Below are 19810 nucleotides of genomic sequence, written 5' to 3'. Positions count from 1 at the left end.
ACAATAATAATTGTCTAAAAATGTATGATCTCTCAGAAAGGTGCTAAAAATTTAGGAGTTTCATGATCCCAGCACAGTAACAGGGAGTACACTAGGTTATTAACACAGTAAACTACATATGAAACTATTTCACTCTTACAGTTCTAGCCTTTTGTGCAGCATTTTTGTAATTGTAGAACCTCAGATTTGCATAGAGAGACTACATGTACTACAAACCAAACTCTGCCTATCAGCTGCCTGCCCTCCACGCAAACATTCCCCCCTCACCTCCAACCATCCACAGGTTCCATGGACCTCAGTTTAACAATCAACTTAATCTATTAATATTATGCACAGACCAGAGATTCAACATGTTAAGGCAGGGAATTTAATTTTGTTGCAAAGTCAGAGGGAGAGTTATACAATATGTCAAACATAGACTAAATAGTAGATGTCAAGCAGCTGTTATGTTTCCTTATACTACAACAGTGACTACATTTCAAAAATACTTAATTGATTGTAAACTGCTTTGGAATGTCCCAAGGTTTTGAAGGACGCTATAGAAATACAAGCCTTTCTTTCTGCCCATCAGAATCGACATTTTCCTTTCAGGGGAGCTACAATATGTGCTGGCAGATTTCCCTCTCCCCTTGTGTGCGGTGTCACTCACTGAAGGATTTTGCAAGTGCCCAGGGTCAGCTCTATCTACTGCTCATTGTCTGTATTCTGAATATATATAATCTTCATCAATTAAACTTACTTGACGGACACTGTACAATCCCATCAATGCAGCTCCATCTGTAGTGGACCATTGGATTGCAACCTTCTCCTACTCGTGTCTTGTAGCAGCACTGATGCTGAAGGCAGCACCTTGGAATAGATAGGGAGTAACATTCATTCAGAAGAAACATTCACATGAGAGGAATGACAAGGAAGGATGAATTTACAGTGGGCATCAGTGGATCAGGACATGATGGACAGAAATTTACAATGGCAGACGGGAAAACACTGAGAATACACAACAAAAACAAAAATAGCTGGAAAAACTCAGCAGGTCTGACAGCATCTGCGGAGAAAAATACAGTTAACGTTTTGAGCCCATATGACTCTTCACCAGAACTAAGGAAAAATCGAAATGAGGTGAAATATAAGCTGGTTGAGGGGGGTGGGACAGGTAGAGCTGGATAGAGGGCCAGTGATTGGTGGAGGCAAAGAAGAGATCGCCAAAGATGTCATAGACAAAAAGACAAAGGGGTGTTGACAAAGGTGATATTAGCTAAGGAATGTGCTAATGGTGACATTAAGGATAGAAAGCAGGACGAGCAAATGGCAGATAGCCCTAGTGGGGGTGGGTTGGGGGGAAGGGATCGAAATAGGCTAAAAGGTGGAGATAAAACAATGGATGGAAATAAATTTTAAAATAATAAAAATAGGCGTGAAAAAAAAAATTATTTAAAAAATATTTTAAAATTATAAATTATTGAAAATTGGAAAAACCCTTTCTGGTCCCCTTTTTCCAATAATTTATAATTTTTAAAATATATTTTTCTTTTCCCACCTATTTCTATTATTTTAAAATTTATTTCCATCCATTGTTTTATCTCCACCTTTTAGCCTATTTCGATTCCTTCACCCCAAACCACTCCCACTAGGGCTATCTGTACCTTGCTCGTCCTGCTTTCTACCCTTAATGTCACCATTAGCACATTCCTTAGCTAATATCACCACCGTCAACACCCCTTTGTCCTTTTGTCTATGACATCTTTGGAATCTCTTCTTTGCCTCCACCAATCACTGGCCCTCTATCCAGCTCTACCTGTCCCACTCCCCTCAACCAGCTTATATTTCACCTCATTTCTATTTTTCCTTAGTTCTGATGAAGAGTCATATGGGCTCAAAATGTTAACTGTATTCCTCTCCGCAGATGCTGTCAGACCTGAATTTTTCCAGCTATTTTTATTTTTGTTTCAGATTTCCAGCATCCGAAGTATTTTGCTTTTATCTTAGTGTTTAACTGACTGCCATTTCTCTTCCAGGAATGCCTACCTTGAAGAAGTATTGCTCTTCTCTCCGACAGGATTTCCGCTTGTCTCGTTTGCCCTGTTCACCTTCATTGCTTCCCATTTCTGTCCTGGTGTTTGACAAGTTGTTTACTAAAACTTGCTTTCACAGCCATATTTCCTTCCTCAGTGACTGTCTCTGTCTTACCCCATGTGGATTCCAACTGAAGTTCCATTCCTCATGTTTCGAACCCACCCAGGATTACAGGTATTTCCGGGACATACAATGCTCCTCAGACTGCTGTTCTCGTCACATCCTAAGATCCACGCTCAGTGCCATGCGCTGCCATATGAATACACTCGACCTCTCCCTCCAGCAGCACCGACACACCCTATCTCTAAGCTGTCCTTGCCCCCCAGTTTCATTTTATTCTTCGTCTCATCTGACGCCTCAACAAGAAACTTTGTCTCTTTCTTTCAGGTGCAAAGGAACGCAAGCTCCAACAACTCATCGACACCAACGCTCATCCAGGACCCTCCACCCCTTCCCGTCCCTCTGACCCCATCCCGTCTTCCAATCCCAGCCCCTGCCGTGTATCTACCATACCCCCTGACATTCCCCTTTCTGAAGCTGAACGTTCAGTGCTCAGCAAAGGACTCAGTTTCATACCCTTACGCCCTCACCTCAATGAATTTCGGGCTCGGGATGATGCTGAACTCTTCTTCCGCCACCTTCGTCGCTGTGCTCACTTCTTTGGGCAGGAGTCCTCTCCCCATTCAACAGATCCTTTTACCTGCCTCCAATATTCTCCCTCCACCTGGACCCTTCCCTCTGGATTCTTACCTGCTCTTGATCTTTTCATTGAGAACTGTTGGTGTGGCATCAGTCGTCTCAATTTCTCTGCTCCTCTCACCCACTCTAACTTGTCTCTTTCTTAACTTGCCGTATTCCGTTCTCTCAGGTCCAACCCTGACTTTGTCATCAAACCTGCTGACAAGGGTGGTGCTGTTGTTGTCTGGCGCACTGACCTCTACCTTGCAGAAGCTGAGCGTCAACTCGCAGACACTTCCTCCTACCTCCCACTGGACCATGACCCCACCACTGAACATCAAGCCATTGTTTCCAGTACTTTCACTGACCTCATCTCCTCTGGAGATCATCCCTCTACAGTTTCCAACCTCATGGTCTCCCAGCCTCGGATGGCCCGCTTCTACCTCCTACCCAAAATCCACAAACAGGACTGTCCCAGCAGACCGATCATATCAGCCTGTTTCTGCCCCACGGAACTCATTTCTTGCTTTCTTGACTCCATTCTCTCTCTCCTTGTCCAGTCTCTTCCCGCCTACATTCGCGATTCCTCTGACACCCTACATCACATCAACAATTTCCAGTTCCCTGGCCCCAACCACCTGCTCTTCACCATGGATGTCCAATTCCTCTACACCTCCATCCCCCACCAGGATGGTCTGATGGCTCTCCGCTTCTTCCTCGAACAGAGGCCCGAACAATTCCCATCCACCACCACTCTTCTCCGTCTGGCTGAACTTGTTCTCTCACTGAACAATTTCTGCTTAAACTCGTCTCACTTCTTCCAAATAAAAGGTGTGGCTTTGTGTACCCGCATGGGCCCCAGTTATGCCTGTCTCTTTATGGGGTATGTGGAACATTCCTTGTTCCAGTCCTACTCCGGCCCCCTCCCACAACTCTTTCTCCGGTACATCGATGACTGCTTCGGTGCCGCTTCATGCTCTCGTCGGGACCTGGAAAAATTTATTAATTTTGCTTCCAATCTCCACCCCTCCATCATTTTCACTTGGTCCATCACTGACACTTCCCTTCCCTTCCTTGACCTCTCTGTCTCAATTTCTGGTGATAGACTGTCCACCAATATTCATTACAAGCCTACTGACTCCCACAGCTACCTCGACTACAGTTCCTCACACCCCGCTTCCTGTAAGGACTCCATCCCATTCTCTCAGTTCCTTCGCCTCCGTCGCATCTGTTCCAATGACGCCACTTTCAAAAACAGTTCCTCTGACATGTCTTCCTTCTTCCTTAACCGAGGTTTTCCACCCATGGTGGTTGACAGGGCCTTCAACCGTGTCCGGCCCATCTCCCGCGCATCCGCCCTCATGCCTTCTCCTCCCTCCCAGAACCATAATAGGGTCACCCTTGTCCTCACTTATCACCCCACCAGTCTCCGCATTCAAAGGATCATCCTCCACAATTTCCACCAACTCCAGCATGATGCCACCACCAAACACACCTTCCTTTAACCCCCACTGTCAGCATTCCGTAGGGACCGTTCCCTCCGGGACACCCTGGTCCACTCCTCCATCACCCCCTACACCTCAACCCCCTCCCACGGCACCTTCCCATGCAACCGTAGAAGGTGCAACACCTGCCCCTTTACTTCCCCCCGCTCCTCACCGTCCAAGGGCCCAAACACTCTTTTCAACTGAAGCAACACTTCACTTGCACTTCCCTCAATTTAGTCTACTGCATTTGCTGCTCCCAATGCGGTTTCCTCTACATTGGAGAGACCAAACACAGACTGGGTGACCGCTTTGCGGAACAACTTTGGTCCGTCCGCAAGCATGACCCAGACCTCCCTGTCGCTTGCCATTTCAACACACCACCCTGCTCTCATGCCCATATGTCTGTCCTTGGCCTGCTGCAATGTTCCAGTGAAGCTGAATGCAAACTGGAGGAACAGCACCTCATCTTCCGACCAGATACTTTGCAGCCTTCCGGACTTAACATTGAGTTCAACAACTTCAGATCATGAACTCTCTCCTCCATCCCCACCCCTTTTCCGATCCCCATTTTTCCAATAATTTATAATTTAAAAAATATATTTTTTAAATATATTTTTCTTTTCTCACCTATTTCTATTATTTTTAAATTTATTTCCATCCATTGTTTTATCTCCACCTTTTAGCCTATTTCGATCCCTTCCCCCCCACTCCCACTAGGGCCATCTGTCACTTGCTTATCCTGCTTTCTACCCTTAATGTCACCATTAGCACATTCCTTATCCAATATCACCACCGTCAACACCCCTTTGTCCTTTTGTCTATGACATCTTTGGCAATCTCTTCTTTGCCTCCACCTATCACTGGCCCTCTATCCAGCTCTACCTGTCCCACCCCCCCTCAACCAGCTTATATTTCATCTCATTTCTATTTTTCCTTAGTTCTGATGAAGAGTCATACGGACTCGAAACGTTAACTGTATTCCTCTCCGCAGATGCTGTCAGACCTGCTGAGTTTTTCCAGCTATTTTTGTTTTTGTTTCAGATTTCCAGCATTCGCAGTATTTTGCTTTTAACTGAGAATACGCACATCGGTGTAAAAGATATAAAGTATCACTGGTGAGACACTCCAGTTGCCAAACTGTTTCTTACTTCAGTTGGTCAAGTAGGAACAGACTTTCATATACTAATCTTGGTTTAAAGGGTGAAAACATTATCTGAACCACAGTACATTTCCCACCAGCCTTCTCCAACTGTACCCCTATGGCTGGCCAATTTGGGGATGATCACAGCACCATGATTGTGTATTTCTGAAACTGCAAAGAATATTACTGCACAAGGCTGCTAGTAACAGAGGCAAAGCAGGGTTTGAAATTTTATTTCTCCCCATCACTAAACCTGGAAAACTTCAAACTTTCCTGTTAACTACAATCTGCAGTCTTTGAAAATTCAAGTTGGATTATCCCTAATCATCACCTCATGATTTACCCCATCTCCTCTCCAACCTTTCCCAAATTTACTCTAGCGTATATTTTTTCTGCTCTCTTTTATTTGGACTTTTAATTGACCCATATACCCTATTTTTTAAAAAAAAGTTAGATGTCAGGTCTCAAGATGTCAGAATGATCTCGGTTCCCATACCCCAAGCAGTTAGAATTATTCTTAATATCACAGACTTTTCTGAAATTGGCTTATGGCTTTTGTTCTCTTTTTTGCCTTTCCATAAGATTGCATGGCTGCATGTGACAGGGGATTGAATGGTGCTGTACAGAAATTACGGTGTGCCAAGATAGGGCATGTTCAGTGGATTAGCTAGTATTTATCTGACGATTTTCATAGTTACATATGAATTTTATTGGTTCAATAGTAGACCCTGAATGAGCATAACATATGTTTTAGCCCTACTGACCAGATTTAAGTACACAATTCAGGTGTAACATGGAGGGGTACTGCATTGTTGGAAACCAAATCCCTGTCTGTCTATTCAGATAGATGTAAAAGATCCCCAACACTATTCAAAGAAAAACAAGGGAGTCCTTCGGGTGGCTTGGCTCACATTTATTCCTCAGCCAACACCACTAAAACTGCTTAATCAGTTATTTATCTCATTGGTGTTTGTGAGGTTACTGTGTGGGAACTGGCTGCTGTGTTTGACTGCATCCTAAGGGTAATCCGTTGACTGTGAAGCACTTTGGGATATCTCAAGGATGTGGAAGGCACTATGTGAATGCAGATTAATTCTTTCCATCCTCACTGCCAAGAATCGCAGTACCTACCAATCGATAAAATCCACAGGCTTTCCGATCACAATCTGTCTTTTCTTGCGGGTGCAATGGCAACCGTACGGAATAAAGTCAAATTTAAAATTGTCGCGGCCTAAGCAACGCATCATGTGCGAAATGCTTCTCATTCTTCCAGCATAATCGTCGGTGCCACCTGCACACAAATGAAGAGACAGAGCAACAGTTGAGGAGGGTGTCCCACCATCAAGGCAATCCGATTAAGAAGAATTACTTGTATTAGGAAGTCTTAAAGAGTACTTTTACAATCTGGATCCCATTAAAGAAGATGTCTCTCCTTCAGGACCCTTTTTAAGGAAGGAATGTCCTCATCCAGAAATATTTTAAAGAGGTTTTTCATCATCAGGATCCCCCTTTTCAAGGAGTATTCCCATCAGGCTCCTCGTGCAGCCCCAGAGCCACAGGCCTGGGATGTTTGAGAGTCTTCTTGTGGCACAGGGCCTGGGGCAGCTCTCAGCTCCCGTCCTTGGGTAGATTTCCGACACTCACCGCCTAGGGAACAAGAAGCCAGAAACAGGACACAAACTGTCAGCAGCCACTCCATGGAGCTGCAACCCACCAGCATCATGGCATCCCGGGCCATAGCAATGAAGTATGAGCAATCTGGCCCACAGCAACAGGGCGTGAGTACCCCATAGCAACGGAGCACGAGCATTCCATGTCCACTGTAACAGAGCACGAGCACCTTGGCCCATAGCAACGGAGCGTGAACATTGCCGGCCCACAGCCATAGAGCACAAGAACACTGGTCCATAGCAACAGAGCATAAGCATTCCAGCCAAGAGCAACAGGGCCTGAGCACCTTATCCCATAGCAACAGTGAGCCTCCTGATCACTGCCATGCGTACTCTCTACAGCCTGAGGCAAAACAGCTTCAGGCTTAAATCTGAACCACCATTGCAACTACCATCAGGGACTGTGGAGACCTGAAATCTGCCTCCGGGATGAAGGGGCTTAATGACTACCTGGCAGACAGGAGCTACATCAGGGGATAAGTTCAATCACCCACTGACAGAGCTGTGTTTGAGGCTCTTGAACTTTCAACTGATTTCTACCATGCACTTGTGTGGCACAATAAAATTCTGTCCTATGAAAGGACAAAGACTTGCCTTTCAGGTGTTCAAATATCACACACAAAACGTAACATATAAAACCAACAAAAGCAATACAAGACCTTGCCGATGACAACATTGGTCTCTTTGGATCCGAGAATGAGGAGGGAAGTGCAACGGCTGAGAAGGTAAAGAGCATCTAGCTCAACATGAAGCTTAGTTTTTGGTTCCTCCAAGCTGGTTCTAGTGAACTGTGGCATCCAGGAGCTACAGATTCCGTGCGTGTGTTTGAAGATGACAAGGTGGGAACAGATTTATGTGACGATTTGAAGATTATATGCTGTCTGTTGATGTGGCAGCCTTCAACAAAGTATAAAACAGCAAGCAATGAGCAATTAATACAAATTGGCACATATTGGAAAAAAATGAGCATCCTGGGCCATAAGAACCGGGAAAATTGGCATTCTGGCCATAGCAGTGAAGAATGGTCACTTGCATGCATTCTCTTTTCACCAACAGCCATTGCCACTGGGCGCCAGCATGAGGAGCAATCCCTGCCAAACATCTTCCCAGAGGAAGAACTGCAAGAGGCTCTTCAAGGCTCCATCTTACATCTGCAGAGAAATGATGTCCCCTCCACTCTCGAAGGAGCTGAGGCAGAAATGCAATGTTTGTTCAATGCTCGTATACATGGATGATGAGGGTCAGATCATGAGAGGCCATTAGCAGATTCATCGAGTTCTCAAGTGTATAGAAATCAGTTTGTAAGCTATATTGCCAATCGTGCCAGGGTTCACACTGGCATTCAAACTTGATTGCTAGGCTGAAGCTGGACAATAAGGAACAATCCATTGAAAAATTGAATCTATAACTATATAACTATATCCCTGGCCATAACAACAGGGAACATGAGCATCCCGTGCCATATATAGTTGTAACAGGATTGTTAGGACATGAAAATGCTGTAAGAAACAGTGCTGGGAGCAGAATCTGTAAGTTGAAGTGGATAAATAATTAATTATGAATAATTACTGTAATTGTGAATATTTAACCCCATACTCCTGCCCACTCCACACATATATTTATTTTTCAAGCAATTCTATAGTTCTATTTTATGCATTCTGTTCATGTTTTAAGGAAAGCTACAAGGTTTCTAACATTCCAAGACTGTCCTGGAGACTCCAGGAATTAAAGATTAATCTTCCGAATACATTTGGAGAGAAAGAAAATGTAGATGCACTAAAAATGTGCTTCATTTTCCATTCTTTTTAAACTCTTTATATGTCAGTTGTGAAACTATTGGAGATTGATCAAAAAAATGGCTGTTTGTCCAACAGTCTGGAATTATCCAACTAATTCTTGTAGTGTAAGGGTATGGCATAGAAGGGGTTAAGATATAGTAATGCCACATTGTGATGTAAAGAAACGCATGACCTGAGTCTAGAGGGCAGTCTCAAATGGACAGAGACATGTGTAGAGGCAAGCATGGAGACAGCCCCTAGCTTAGTCCTTACAGCTCCCAGATTAGACCTTTACTGTATATATGTATGTAGTTACAAGTAGTTAATAAACACTTACTGTTAAACTATACGAGACTCAGAACCGCTTCATGAGACCTACCAAACTACACACATCATCTTACCACAGTTCTCCTGAGGAAAATTCGACTTCAACCATTAACCCTTCCAGCCCCTCACCACAGATGCGACCTGGATCTGACATTTTCAGGCTTTACTTCTTCCAGCATGATGTAATACTCCCTACTTGCCTGGATGAGTGCAGCTCTGACAACACTCAAGAAGTTCGACACCAACCAGGACAAAGCAGCTCACTTGATCGGCACTCCATCCACAAACATCCACTCCCTCCAGCACCGATACACAGTGGCAGCAGTGTGTACCATCTACAAGATGCACTGCAGGAATTCACCAAGGCTCCTTAGATAGCACCTTCCAAACCCTCAACCTCTACCACCTAGAAGGTAAAGGGCAGCAGACACATGGGAACACCACCACCTGGAAGTTCCCCTCCAAGTCACTCATCATCCTGACTTGGAAATATATCGCCGTTCCTTCACTGTCGCTGGGTCAAAATCCAGGAACTCCCTCCCTAACAGCACAGTGGGTGTACCTACACTCGATGGACTGGAACGGTTCAAGAAGGCAGCTCACCACCATCTTCTCAAGGGCAATTAGGGATGGGCAATAAATGCTGGCCCAGCCAGCGAAGCCCACATCCTATATCCCATCAATGAATATTTTTTTAAAAAGCCAGGCTTGAAATTTCAGGGAGAGTTTGTTCACTTTCTAATTGGAGTGGGAGTGTGAGGATGGATGTGTCCAATGACGGAAGATCATGTGATGAAACTGCCCAGAATATGTCCAACCAAAAATCGAAGGAAATTTTCAGCAGGGGCAACAAGGTGATGTTTGGCCGCGGTAAAACTGGAGGGAAAGGGCGCGCCAAGGCGAAGATTCACTCCTCCAGAGCTGGTCTCCAATTTCCTGTCGGCCGTATCCACCAGCTGCTGCGTAAGTGTCACTACGCTGAGTATGTTAGGGCCGGAGTCCTCAAGCTGGCCGGCAACGTGGCCTGGGACAACAAAACCCATATCATCCCCCGCCACCTGCAGCTCGCCGTCTGCAACGACGAGGAGCTCAACAAGCTGCTGGGAGGGGTCACCCAGGGTGGGGTCCTGCCCAACATCCAGGCTGTGCTGCTGCCCAAGAAAACCGGCCACCCCAGCAAAGTTTATGCCTGCAGGCGCGAGATAAGAAAAAGATCGAAATCGACATGTAGCCCTGTCAGGTGGCTGGGTGGGCAGTGAGAATGAGGCTTCAGTTCCTCAATTCACATTGTCGCCAAAGAAGTTTCATTTCAAACTTTGATAATCCCAATAACCAATGTCCCCAAGTTATGAGCCACACAAGCAAGTTGGTAAAATTTTAAATTGAGTAATTAAGTTTGGTATCTAATTTCAAAACTTATCGCATAAAAAAGCATATTGTCCTGCCTTTCACCAGGCAGGTAACATTAAAAGAGCGAAACAGGCTTTAATGTCACTTTAATGTCACTGGGAGAGTGAGCCTTGAGTGACAGCTTGTACATTGCTAAAACCACTGTTGCATTGTCAAGTTTAAACTTAAATTGGTTTTTCTCTTTATAAATCTTGCCAAAATGATTAGTTGGGAAATTCCTTGTCTGATTATTTAGATGGATATGGTTACAGGTGATTCCATAGTTTAGGCAATGGGACAGTATTTGAAACATAATTGGTATTACACTGTCTGAGAACTCTCAAACTGATGGACTTCTTTAGTTCTACCAGTTACGAGTCTTGACTTATACATGTGATTTGCATTTATATAGGCCCTTTCATGTCCTCAGTGCATCCCAAAAGTAGAAACAGAGTAGCCACTGTTGTAATGTAGGAAACACAGTTGCCAATTTGCACACAGCAAGCTCCCACAGACAGTAATGAGATAATGACCAGAGATAATTTGTTTTTTTTTTGGATGTTAGCTGAGGCATCAATATTGGCCACAACACTAGTGCAGCTTTACCACTCTTCTTTGAATTTGTACAATGGGATCTTTTACCACCACCCAAGGGGGCAGACAGGGCCTCGGTTTAATTCTTCATCTGACTGACAGTGCAGCATTCCCTCAGTACTGCACTGAGAGCGTCAGCCTGGATTTTGTGCTCAAGTTTTTGAGGTGGAACTTGAACCCACAAGCTATTGACTCAGAAACAAGAGTGCTATAGAGCCAGAGCTGACACCGATGAGAAAACCGTGGTTAAATTTATCTGATGGGTCAGTTAGTTGGACCAAGCCATACAGGTCGCTAAATCCGACAAACTTCAGCAGGTTTTCTTTGAACTTTATTTCCACACATCACACACAGCAGCAAAATAAGAGAGAGAGACAGGTTGGAGGCTGCACAGAATGCAAGGCATTTTAATTTCTTTTAAAAGTAGCTTGTGCTGCAATAATGGTGCAGATGATCTAGAATTTTCTTGACATCCAGTTAGCCCGCAACTGGGATTTGCAGTGGCAGGAACCAGCTCAAACAAAGCAGTAAGAAATGAGTTTGAATCAGAAGTCTTCTCTCCTGCCAGGGGCCTACGTCCAGTTTTGCAGCAGCAGCCTAGCCCCTACCCACCCCTGCACCCCACCCTTCCCCATTAGATGCAGGAATCCACAGAGGCTGGTTCAACATTTCACAGAGCAACAAGATCTGACCCGCATACACATCCCCTTTCCTTCCTGAGATGGTAAACTGGAAAACGTTGAGGGGGGGGTGAGGGTGTAATGTTGTTCCCGGGAGCTCCGCATTCTCAAACCAACCATATGGAACCATAGACAAATTTGAATTATTGACCACGAAGGAATGAGTGACAGGAGACATTGATGGCCGAGCTTTACCAGATACAGGTCAGTGAAGTGCTTTCTCTTTACAAAACAAGATTGATGCATTCAGACCTCCCTCCACATCACCTAACTGAGGTGAAGGCCCTTGTTTATGTAATAGTAGTCACAGCTGATTGAACAGGAATTTCCACATCCAGTGTCCAACTCCAATGGATTCCTCATTAGCTGGAAAGCCAACTCCAATCCAATGACTGAAACAAAGAACAAATAGGAATGAATGAGACCATTTTATTGCTCATTATTTTTGTGGTAAACTTTGTGCTATTAAAATGAGGGTCATTAGGCTAGGAATAGGGCAACTTTCAGTCTAGGCACCGAGTGTCAACATCAAAAAACATGAGTTAGATACAGAGTAAAGCTTCTCCTACATTATCCCCATCAAACACTCCCAGGACAGGTACAGCACAGGGTTAGATACAGAGTAAATCTCCCTCTGCACTGTCCCCATCAAACACTCCCAGGACAGGTACAGCACAGGGTTAGATACAGAGTAAATCTCCCTCTGCACTGTCCCCATCAAACACTCCCAGGGCAGGTACAGCACGGGGTTAGATACAGAGTAAAGCTCCCTCTACACCGTCCCCATCAAACACTCCCAGGACAGGTGCAGCACGGGGTTAGATACAGAGTAAAGCTTCCTATGCACTGTCTGCATCAAACACTCCCAGGGCAGGTACAGCACGGGGTTAGATACAGAGTAAAGCTTCCTATGCACTGTCTGCATCAAACACTCCCACGACAGGTACAGCACGAGGTTAGATACAGAGTAAAGCTCCGTCTACACTGTCCCCATCAAACACTCCCAGGACAGGTACAGCACGGGGTTAGATACAGAGTAAAGCTCCCTCTACACTGTCCGCATCAAACACTCCCAGGGAACGTACAGCATGGGGTTACATACAGAGTAATGCTCCCTCTATGTTGTCCCCATCAAACACTCCAAGACAGGTACAGTATGGCTTAGATACAGTAGAAAAGAAGTATTGCCAAAGGTTACATGTTGAAAGTAATTAAAATCCAGGTTATGCGCCATAGACTCAGTCCCACCTGCAAAGAGTTCTCGTGGTCCTGAATTGTCTCTTGCATGACATTGAGAAGTTGGCTGCGGAAGTTGTGACTTTCTTCAATCACTACAAGTGACTCTTCACTGAAAGGGAAAAAAAACAAGCAAGGGCTTTGGAAAATCCTTGGATCCAACTCCTAACCCATTTAACCAGTTGCCTTCTCTGTTCTTTAACCACAGACTTCCCAAACAACTGTGCACAGTCACACTCCATTCCCACCCAGTGTGCACACTCACACCATCATTCACACTCAAATCACATACAGAGGTGGCTTCAATTTGGGAGGTGGGAGGCTGCTGAACGTCCACTGAAGACACTTAAGATGCCCACGATAGGGGACCTCAAGGAGCTCTGGTTCTTGTGCGTAGGGTGCAGCAACTTGGCCTGAACTGGGGCAGACCGTCAGAGCATGAGTCCTAGGGCACCAGCCGAGAAGCTGGTGGGGGAGTTGTAGTTCTGGGAGGAGAGCAGGTGCCTCTCTCACAGAGCCTGTGTCCCTCAGGCAATTGAGCATCAAAACTACCAGTGCTCTGCTTGAGAACAGAGTATAGGCCTGCTCAGGTCTTCTATAGCCACTCTCTCCACCAGGCTTTGGAAGCCAGACAATTACATGATTGGCAGCAGTCAATCTTCCTGCATTGCTGCAAAAGTTAGCTCCTCATTCCATACTCGATCGCATGGTCTCTGTTCCAAAAGTCCTCTTAAACTAATTTCTACCCCATGTTCTGGGATTCATGTTAACCCAAACAAAGTTCTGAAACTTACGAATTTCTGGACTTCTCAGAGAGCAGCATGCTGGGCTCGAGACGGGGAGGAGAGATGGACTGGCTGGGGGCAGACAGACGGCCGGCACTGAGATTCTCGGGACTTCCGCTGACTGGACCTCGCACTTTGCTCTGAAAGGAAGCACAGGACTCAGCTCACATCCTGCTTGCTGGTAACTGGACATGGTCACAAAATAGCTGTGTGGCTTCGTGAATATAATGAGCACTTCACAAAACAGCCAGCCTGGAGAATCACTTCAAAGTATCTTCAGAAAACTGCATTTCATAGAATCGTACAACACAGGCCATTCAGCCCATCATGCTCTTCAAAAGAGATACTCAATTAGTCCCATACACCCCACTCATTCTCCATAGCCCTACAATTCTTTTCCTGTTCAAGTGTTTATCCAATTCCTTTGTAAAAGTTACTATTTAAATGTTTGACTTCTTAAAAGAACAATGAAATTGTGCCTTCTCCCCATCATTAAAGGGGTGTTCACAAGAGCAGCTCAGTTAATGAAACACAGGCTGCAACTCTGTCATAGTGCAGGAGTTGAATTAGAGATGTCCATTTGGGAAGGAATGCAGAGAGCCCTTCTTAGAAAGAATCAGCTGTGGGACTCACATCCCACGACGCCATAGTTAAACAGCAATCTCTTTACAGCCAATTTTTCTTCCATTATTCATTCAGAGACTGGGGCATCATTGGCAAGGCCAGTATTTATTGCCTGACCCTTGAGAAGGTAGTGGTGAGCCACCTTCTTGAATACAGCTAAGTGGCTTGCTAGGCCATTATAGAGGGCAGTTAAGAGTCAACCACATTGCTGTGGGTCTGGAGGTACACATATGTCAGATTGAGTAAGAATGGCAGATTTCCTTCTCTAAATGGCATTAGTGAACCAGATGACAATCCAGTAGTTTCATGGTCACCATTACAGATGCTAGCTTTTTATTCCAGGTTTATTTAATTCACTGCATTTAACTTTCCAAGCTGCCATAATGGGATTTGAACTTATGTCTCCAGGCCTCTGGCTTATGGTGCTAGTCCAGTATGCTACCGCACCGCAACAACTCAATGAAGTACTTTTGAAGTTTAATGACTGTTGCAATGTGGAAACATGGTAGCAGATTGGACTATAGCAAGATCCCACAAACAGCAATGAGATAATGATCTGATTATCTGTTTAGTCATTTTGATTGATGGATACATGTTGGTCAGGACACTGAGGAGAACTCCACTGCACCTCTTTGGACAGTGTCATTGGATCTTTTGTATCTCCTGTGAGGGTAGATGGTTTAAGGTCTCATCTGAAAGATGACATATCTGACAGTGCAGCCCTCCCTGGGCGCCGCCCTCCCGACAGTGCAGCCCTCCCTGGGCGCCGCCCTCCCGACAGTGCAGCCCTCCCTGGGCGCCGCCCTCCCGACAGTGCAGCCCTCCCTGGGCGCCGCCCTCCCGACAGCGCAGCCCTCCCTGGGCGCCGCCCTCCCGACAGCGCAGCCCTCCCTGGGCGCCGCCCTCCCGACGGCGCAGCCCTCCCTGGGCGCCGCCCTCCCGACGGCGCAGCCCTCCCTGGGCGCCGCCCTCCCGACGGCGCAGCCCTCCCTGGGCGCCGCCCTCCCGACGGCGCAGCCCTCCCTGGGCGCCGCCCTCCCGACGGCGCAGCCCTCCCTGGGCGCCGCCCTCCCGACGGCGCAGCCCTCCCTGGGCGCCGCCCTCCCGACGGCGCAGCCCTCCCTGGGCGCCGCCCTCCCGACGGCGCAGCCCTCCCTGGGCGCCGCCCTCCCGACGGCGCAGCCCTCCCTGGGCGCCGCCCTCCCGACGGCGCCGCCCTCCCGACGGCGCAGCCCTCCCGACGGCGCAGCCCTCCCGACGGCGCAGCCCTCCCGACAGCGCAGCCCTCCCGACGGCGCAGCCCTCCCGACAGCGCAGCCCTCCCGACAGCGCAGCCCTCCCTGGGCGCCGCCCTCCCGACAGTGCAGCGCTCCCTCGGCGCTGCCCTCCCGACAGTGCAGCGCTCCCTCGGCGCTGCTCTCCCGACAGTGCAGCCCTCCCTGGGCGCTGCCACAGCATTGTACTCACACAGGCAGTATAACCCAGGGGTGGTACTCATACAGGCCGTATAATTAAATGATGATACTCACACATGCAATCTTCAGGAGGTGCCAGAGTTCTTTCTGCCGTTTTTCCTGCAGTTTCATCACCTGCTTCTCATCGTCTGACATCTGATGGAGGACCTCCTCCAGCTGGGGTAGCAGATCAATCACCTTCTGCTTACAAGCCAGAGTTTTACTGCACGAGGACACAACACATACTGAGATCAGGACACAAACCCCTTTGTCTCACAGCAGCCATACAAGTGAATCAATATAAAGACACATCACCTGGGTAAGACGCCTGCACCACAAAAGTCACGGGCAAGGCTTCCAGATCTCGAGTAGCTTTCTAATCAAGCTTGCTGTTACCAGACCACTATTCTTCCACTCGTGTATTACTGACTGCTATTGTTCTTGGGAGGGCAGCTCACCACTGCTGTCCAAATAACACCAAGTTTAGGCAATGAATGCCAGCCTTGGGCATCTCTGACGTGTTCCAAGAGTGAATATTGAAACTCCCTCTCATCCCTGGTGCTGGCCCTCACTACATGCTTCACATCACTTCATTTTCCTGACCTCAGTAGTATTAAAGGTGAAGGATCACAGGTTATAGTAGTACAGGGCATGAGAAAAGTGGAGACCAAGCCGGAGTTAGATACAGAGTAAATCTCCCTCGACACTGTCCCATCAAACACTCCCACGACAGGTACAGCACGGGGTTAGATACAGAGTAAATCTCCCTCGACACTGTCCCATCAAACACTCCCACGACAGGTACAGCACGGGGTTAGATACAGAGTAAATTCCCTCTACACTGTCCTCATCAAACACTCCCAGGAGAGGTACAGCACAGGGTTAGATAGAGAGTAAAGCTCCCTCCACACTGCCTCACAGTGTGTCCTATCCCCGAGGTTACTAATTAATGTTAAACATGACTTTTTTCTCAATTCTCGCACTTGTTCTTGGACCAGGACATCAGCAGATAATCCAAATATCAGTCAGGTCCCAGTTGCTGGGTGATGTCGCAATGTCAGGGGCAAGGCTACAGAGTAAGTCATTTTGTTGCCTCCTGCTGCTTTGTGCAGAGAGCTGGTCTCTGTTCTCTACCTCCACATGTAGTCTCACAGAGTCCGAAACCGCCTTTCCTCCCACCAACTAGCAAAGTGCTCTAGAGAAAGCGACTTTCCATTATTTCTTCAGGAGATTTGGGCAATATTGTTGGCCCATCCCCAGTTACCCAGAGGGCACATCAGGTTTGAGTGACAATTCCTTTTCCTGAAGGGAATCAGCAAAATAGTTGGTTTTTACAGTTGGCTACCATGACCGTTTTCTGCAGCCAAGATTGACTTGATTTGTTGAGGTTGGTTCCCTAACTTGCCAAGGTAAGATCCGAGGCTTCTAGGCCAAGACCAGGCCCATTGGGCTACTCTGCAGCATACCGGTTGTTTACTGCCCTTCCCAAATGCGGTACCTGAGGTGGGAGTAGATGTCCTTCACCTTCTTGTCAAAACTTTGCAGGGTTTGTACAAGGATTCGTACCATCTCCTGGCTGTCTCCATTGGACCGCTGGTCTACAGGAGCAAACATATCGTGTTAAAACGTCCGACCACCACAAGTGGGATTTTCTGGCCACGCTCACCATTGGAATTGTCCAGTCCTGCCGAAAGTCAACAGGCTTTTGGCTGGGCCGCCGAATCTCCCGTGGTGGGTCCCGTTAAGACAGGGCTGGATAATCCAAGCCACTTCTCAGCCTCCAGATATCCTCCTCAATGTCTTCTTCTCCCCTTCCTCCCCCTCCCCCCCCCCCCCCCCCCCCAAACCCACCAGGTATCAGAGGCAGCACCACGAGGCGAAGGCACAGAAGGAGGCCATTCAGCCCATTAAGTCCATGCCGACTCTCTGTAGAACAATTTGGTCAGTCCCACTGCATTGCTCTTTCCCTGTAGCGCTGCAAGTTTATTTCTCTCAGGTTCCTATCCAATTTCTATTTGAAATCATTCATCATCTTTACTTCCACCAACCTCATGGGCAGAGAGTTCCAGGCCATTACCAGTCGCTGCGTAAATAAATTCTTCCTTACATCCTTCCTGGTATTTCTTCCCCAAAACCTTAGATCTGTGGCCCCTAAGTCCTTGCACCACCAGCTAATGGGCACATATTTTCTTTGTTTACCTTATCTAAACATGTTATAACCTTGTACACCTCCTCCCTCACCAACACACACAGATTAACTAGCCGTTCATCTCATTGATGCTTGTGGGAGCTTGCCTTGTACAAATTGGCTGTTGTGTGTGCCCACAAAATAACAGTGATAGCCTTTCAAAGTAATTTCTTGGCTGCGAAATGCTCTATCAATTATCGATTCTCTCCTCAATCTCCTTTGCGCTAAGGAGGACAACCCCAGCTTCTCCGACCCAACCTTGTAGTGAAAATCCCTCATCCCTGGAACCATTCTGGTAAATCTCCTCTGCACCCTCTCAAGGACCCTCACATCCTTCCTAAAGTGTGGTGACCAGAACTGACCGCAATATTCTAGTTGTGGCCTAACCAGGGCTTTATATAGCTTCAGCGTAATTTCCTGCTTTTTGTACTCAAGCCCAAAATCCCATAGGTTTTACTAACCACTCTCTCAATAGGTCCTGCCACCTTCAAAGATTGATGCACATGCACTCCTTGGTCCCTCTGTTCCTGCACACGCTTTAGAACTGCGCCAAAAGTCTGTATTGCCTCTCCCTATCCCTTCTGCCAAAATCCTTCTACTTCTCTGTATTAAATTCCATCTGCCACTTGACTGCCCATTCTGCTAGCCCATCTATTTCCTGTTGCAGTTGATTGGAATCATCCTCACTGTTTGCCACACCTCCAAGTTTGGTATGAGGGTAAAGTCATTCCAGAATTACAGATAAACCCATAAGTAAAAAGTGAAAGTCCACCATTGCTTCAAGAGCAGCTTTGGAGTAAAGAAGCATTTCAATACCTCAGTTGTGGATTTGTCACCAGGAATTTGTGGATTTGTCATAGCGGCTGACCTGCCTGCTGGCTGCTTACAGCAATTTCTATTCCTATTTCTGTTGTTTGTTTTATGATTGAAGCCTTTGTTCATACCTCTTGGCCTTTCCCTGAGCTTACGATACAAATCCATCGCAGCATCCTCCCTGGGCACAAAGCAAAGGATCAAATCTGATTAGGAAAAGCATAAAGTGACTTCTGATCATATCTCAACAGGGAGTCAAACAGTGAGAAAACTCAAAAGGTACTATTCACCATCGTGAAACAGTATTGTGTGCAATTCTGCTTGCCATATTATACAAAGGATATAGAAGCACAGGAGAGGGTGCAGGGAAGATTTACAAGGGTTATACCAGAAATGAGTGCGTATACACATCAGGAATGGATGGGTCTCTTTTCTCTTGGACTAAAAAAGGCTAAGAGGGTGACGTAATATAGGTCTTAAAAGTTATGAAAGGTTTTGATCGAGTGGAAACAGAGAGAATGTTTCCTCTTGTGGGGAAGAGCAGAGTTAGAGACCATTAATATAAGATCGTCACCAAGAAATCTAATCGAGAATTCAGGAGAAACTTCTTCACCCAGAGAGTGGTGAGAATGTGGAACTCGCTACCACAGGAAGTGGTTGAAGTGAATAGTATTGGTGTATTTAAGGGGAAACTGGACAAACCTATGAAGGGGAAGGGAATACATGGTTACGATGGTAGATTTAGATGAGAAAAAATGTGATGAGGCTCATGTGGAACATAAATACCAGCTGGACTGGTTGGGCCAAGTGGCCTGTTTCTGTGCCATAGATCCTACGTAATCCTAGGAGTTGGTCCCAGTCAGTAACCAGCACAGCGACCACTGGAACAGATG

General features: G+C 46.6%; 1 protein-coding gene and 1 pseudogene across 13 annotated transcripts in view; one reads left to right on the top strand and one right to left on the bottom strand.

Moving 5' to 3' along the window:
* Positions 1 to 7374: 7374 nt before the first annotated feature.
* On the top strand, positions 7375 to 7962 carry LOC144694753 (elongation factor 1-beta pseudogene; annotated as a pseudogene).
* Positions 7963 to 11516: 3554 nt separating this feature from the next.
* ikbkb (inhibitor of nuclear factor kappa B kinase subunit beta) overlaps positions 11517 to 19810 on the bottom strand; it is a 505718-nt gene continuing 497424 nt past the window's right edge. For all 13 annotated transcript variants that reach the window (XM_078565689.1, XM_078565694.1, XM_078565690.1 and 10 more), the window contains 6 exons: positions 19049 to 19098; positions 17415 to 17514; positions 15992 to 16139; positions 13848 to 13978; positions 13066 to 13165; positions 11517 to 12209 (listed from right to left, as the gene is read on the bottom strand). In XM_078565689.1, the coding sequence (XP_078421815.1) occupies positions 12180 to 12209; positions 13066 to 13165; positions 13848 to 13978; positions 15992 to 16139; positions 17415 to 17514; positions 19049 to 19098 (559 nt within the window). In that variant the 3' untranslated portion in view covers positions 11517 to 12179. The remainder of the gene's footprint in view (positions 12210 to 13065; positions 13166 to 13847; positions 13979 to 15991; positions 16140 to 17414; positions 17515 to 19048; positions 19099 to 19810) is intronic.

The sequence above is a fragment of the Cetorhinus maximus genome, chromosome 20 (assembly GCF_964194155.1).
Source record: "Cetorhinus maximus chromosome 20, sCetMax3.hap1.1, whole genome shotgun sequence".
Lineage (NCBI taxonomy): Eukaryota > Metazoa > Chordata > Chondrichthyes > Lamniformes > Cetorhinidae > Cetorhinus > Cetorhinus maximus.
Note: the sequence above shows the minus strand (reverse complement) of the source record. Positions and strands in the feature narration are given on the sequence as shown.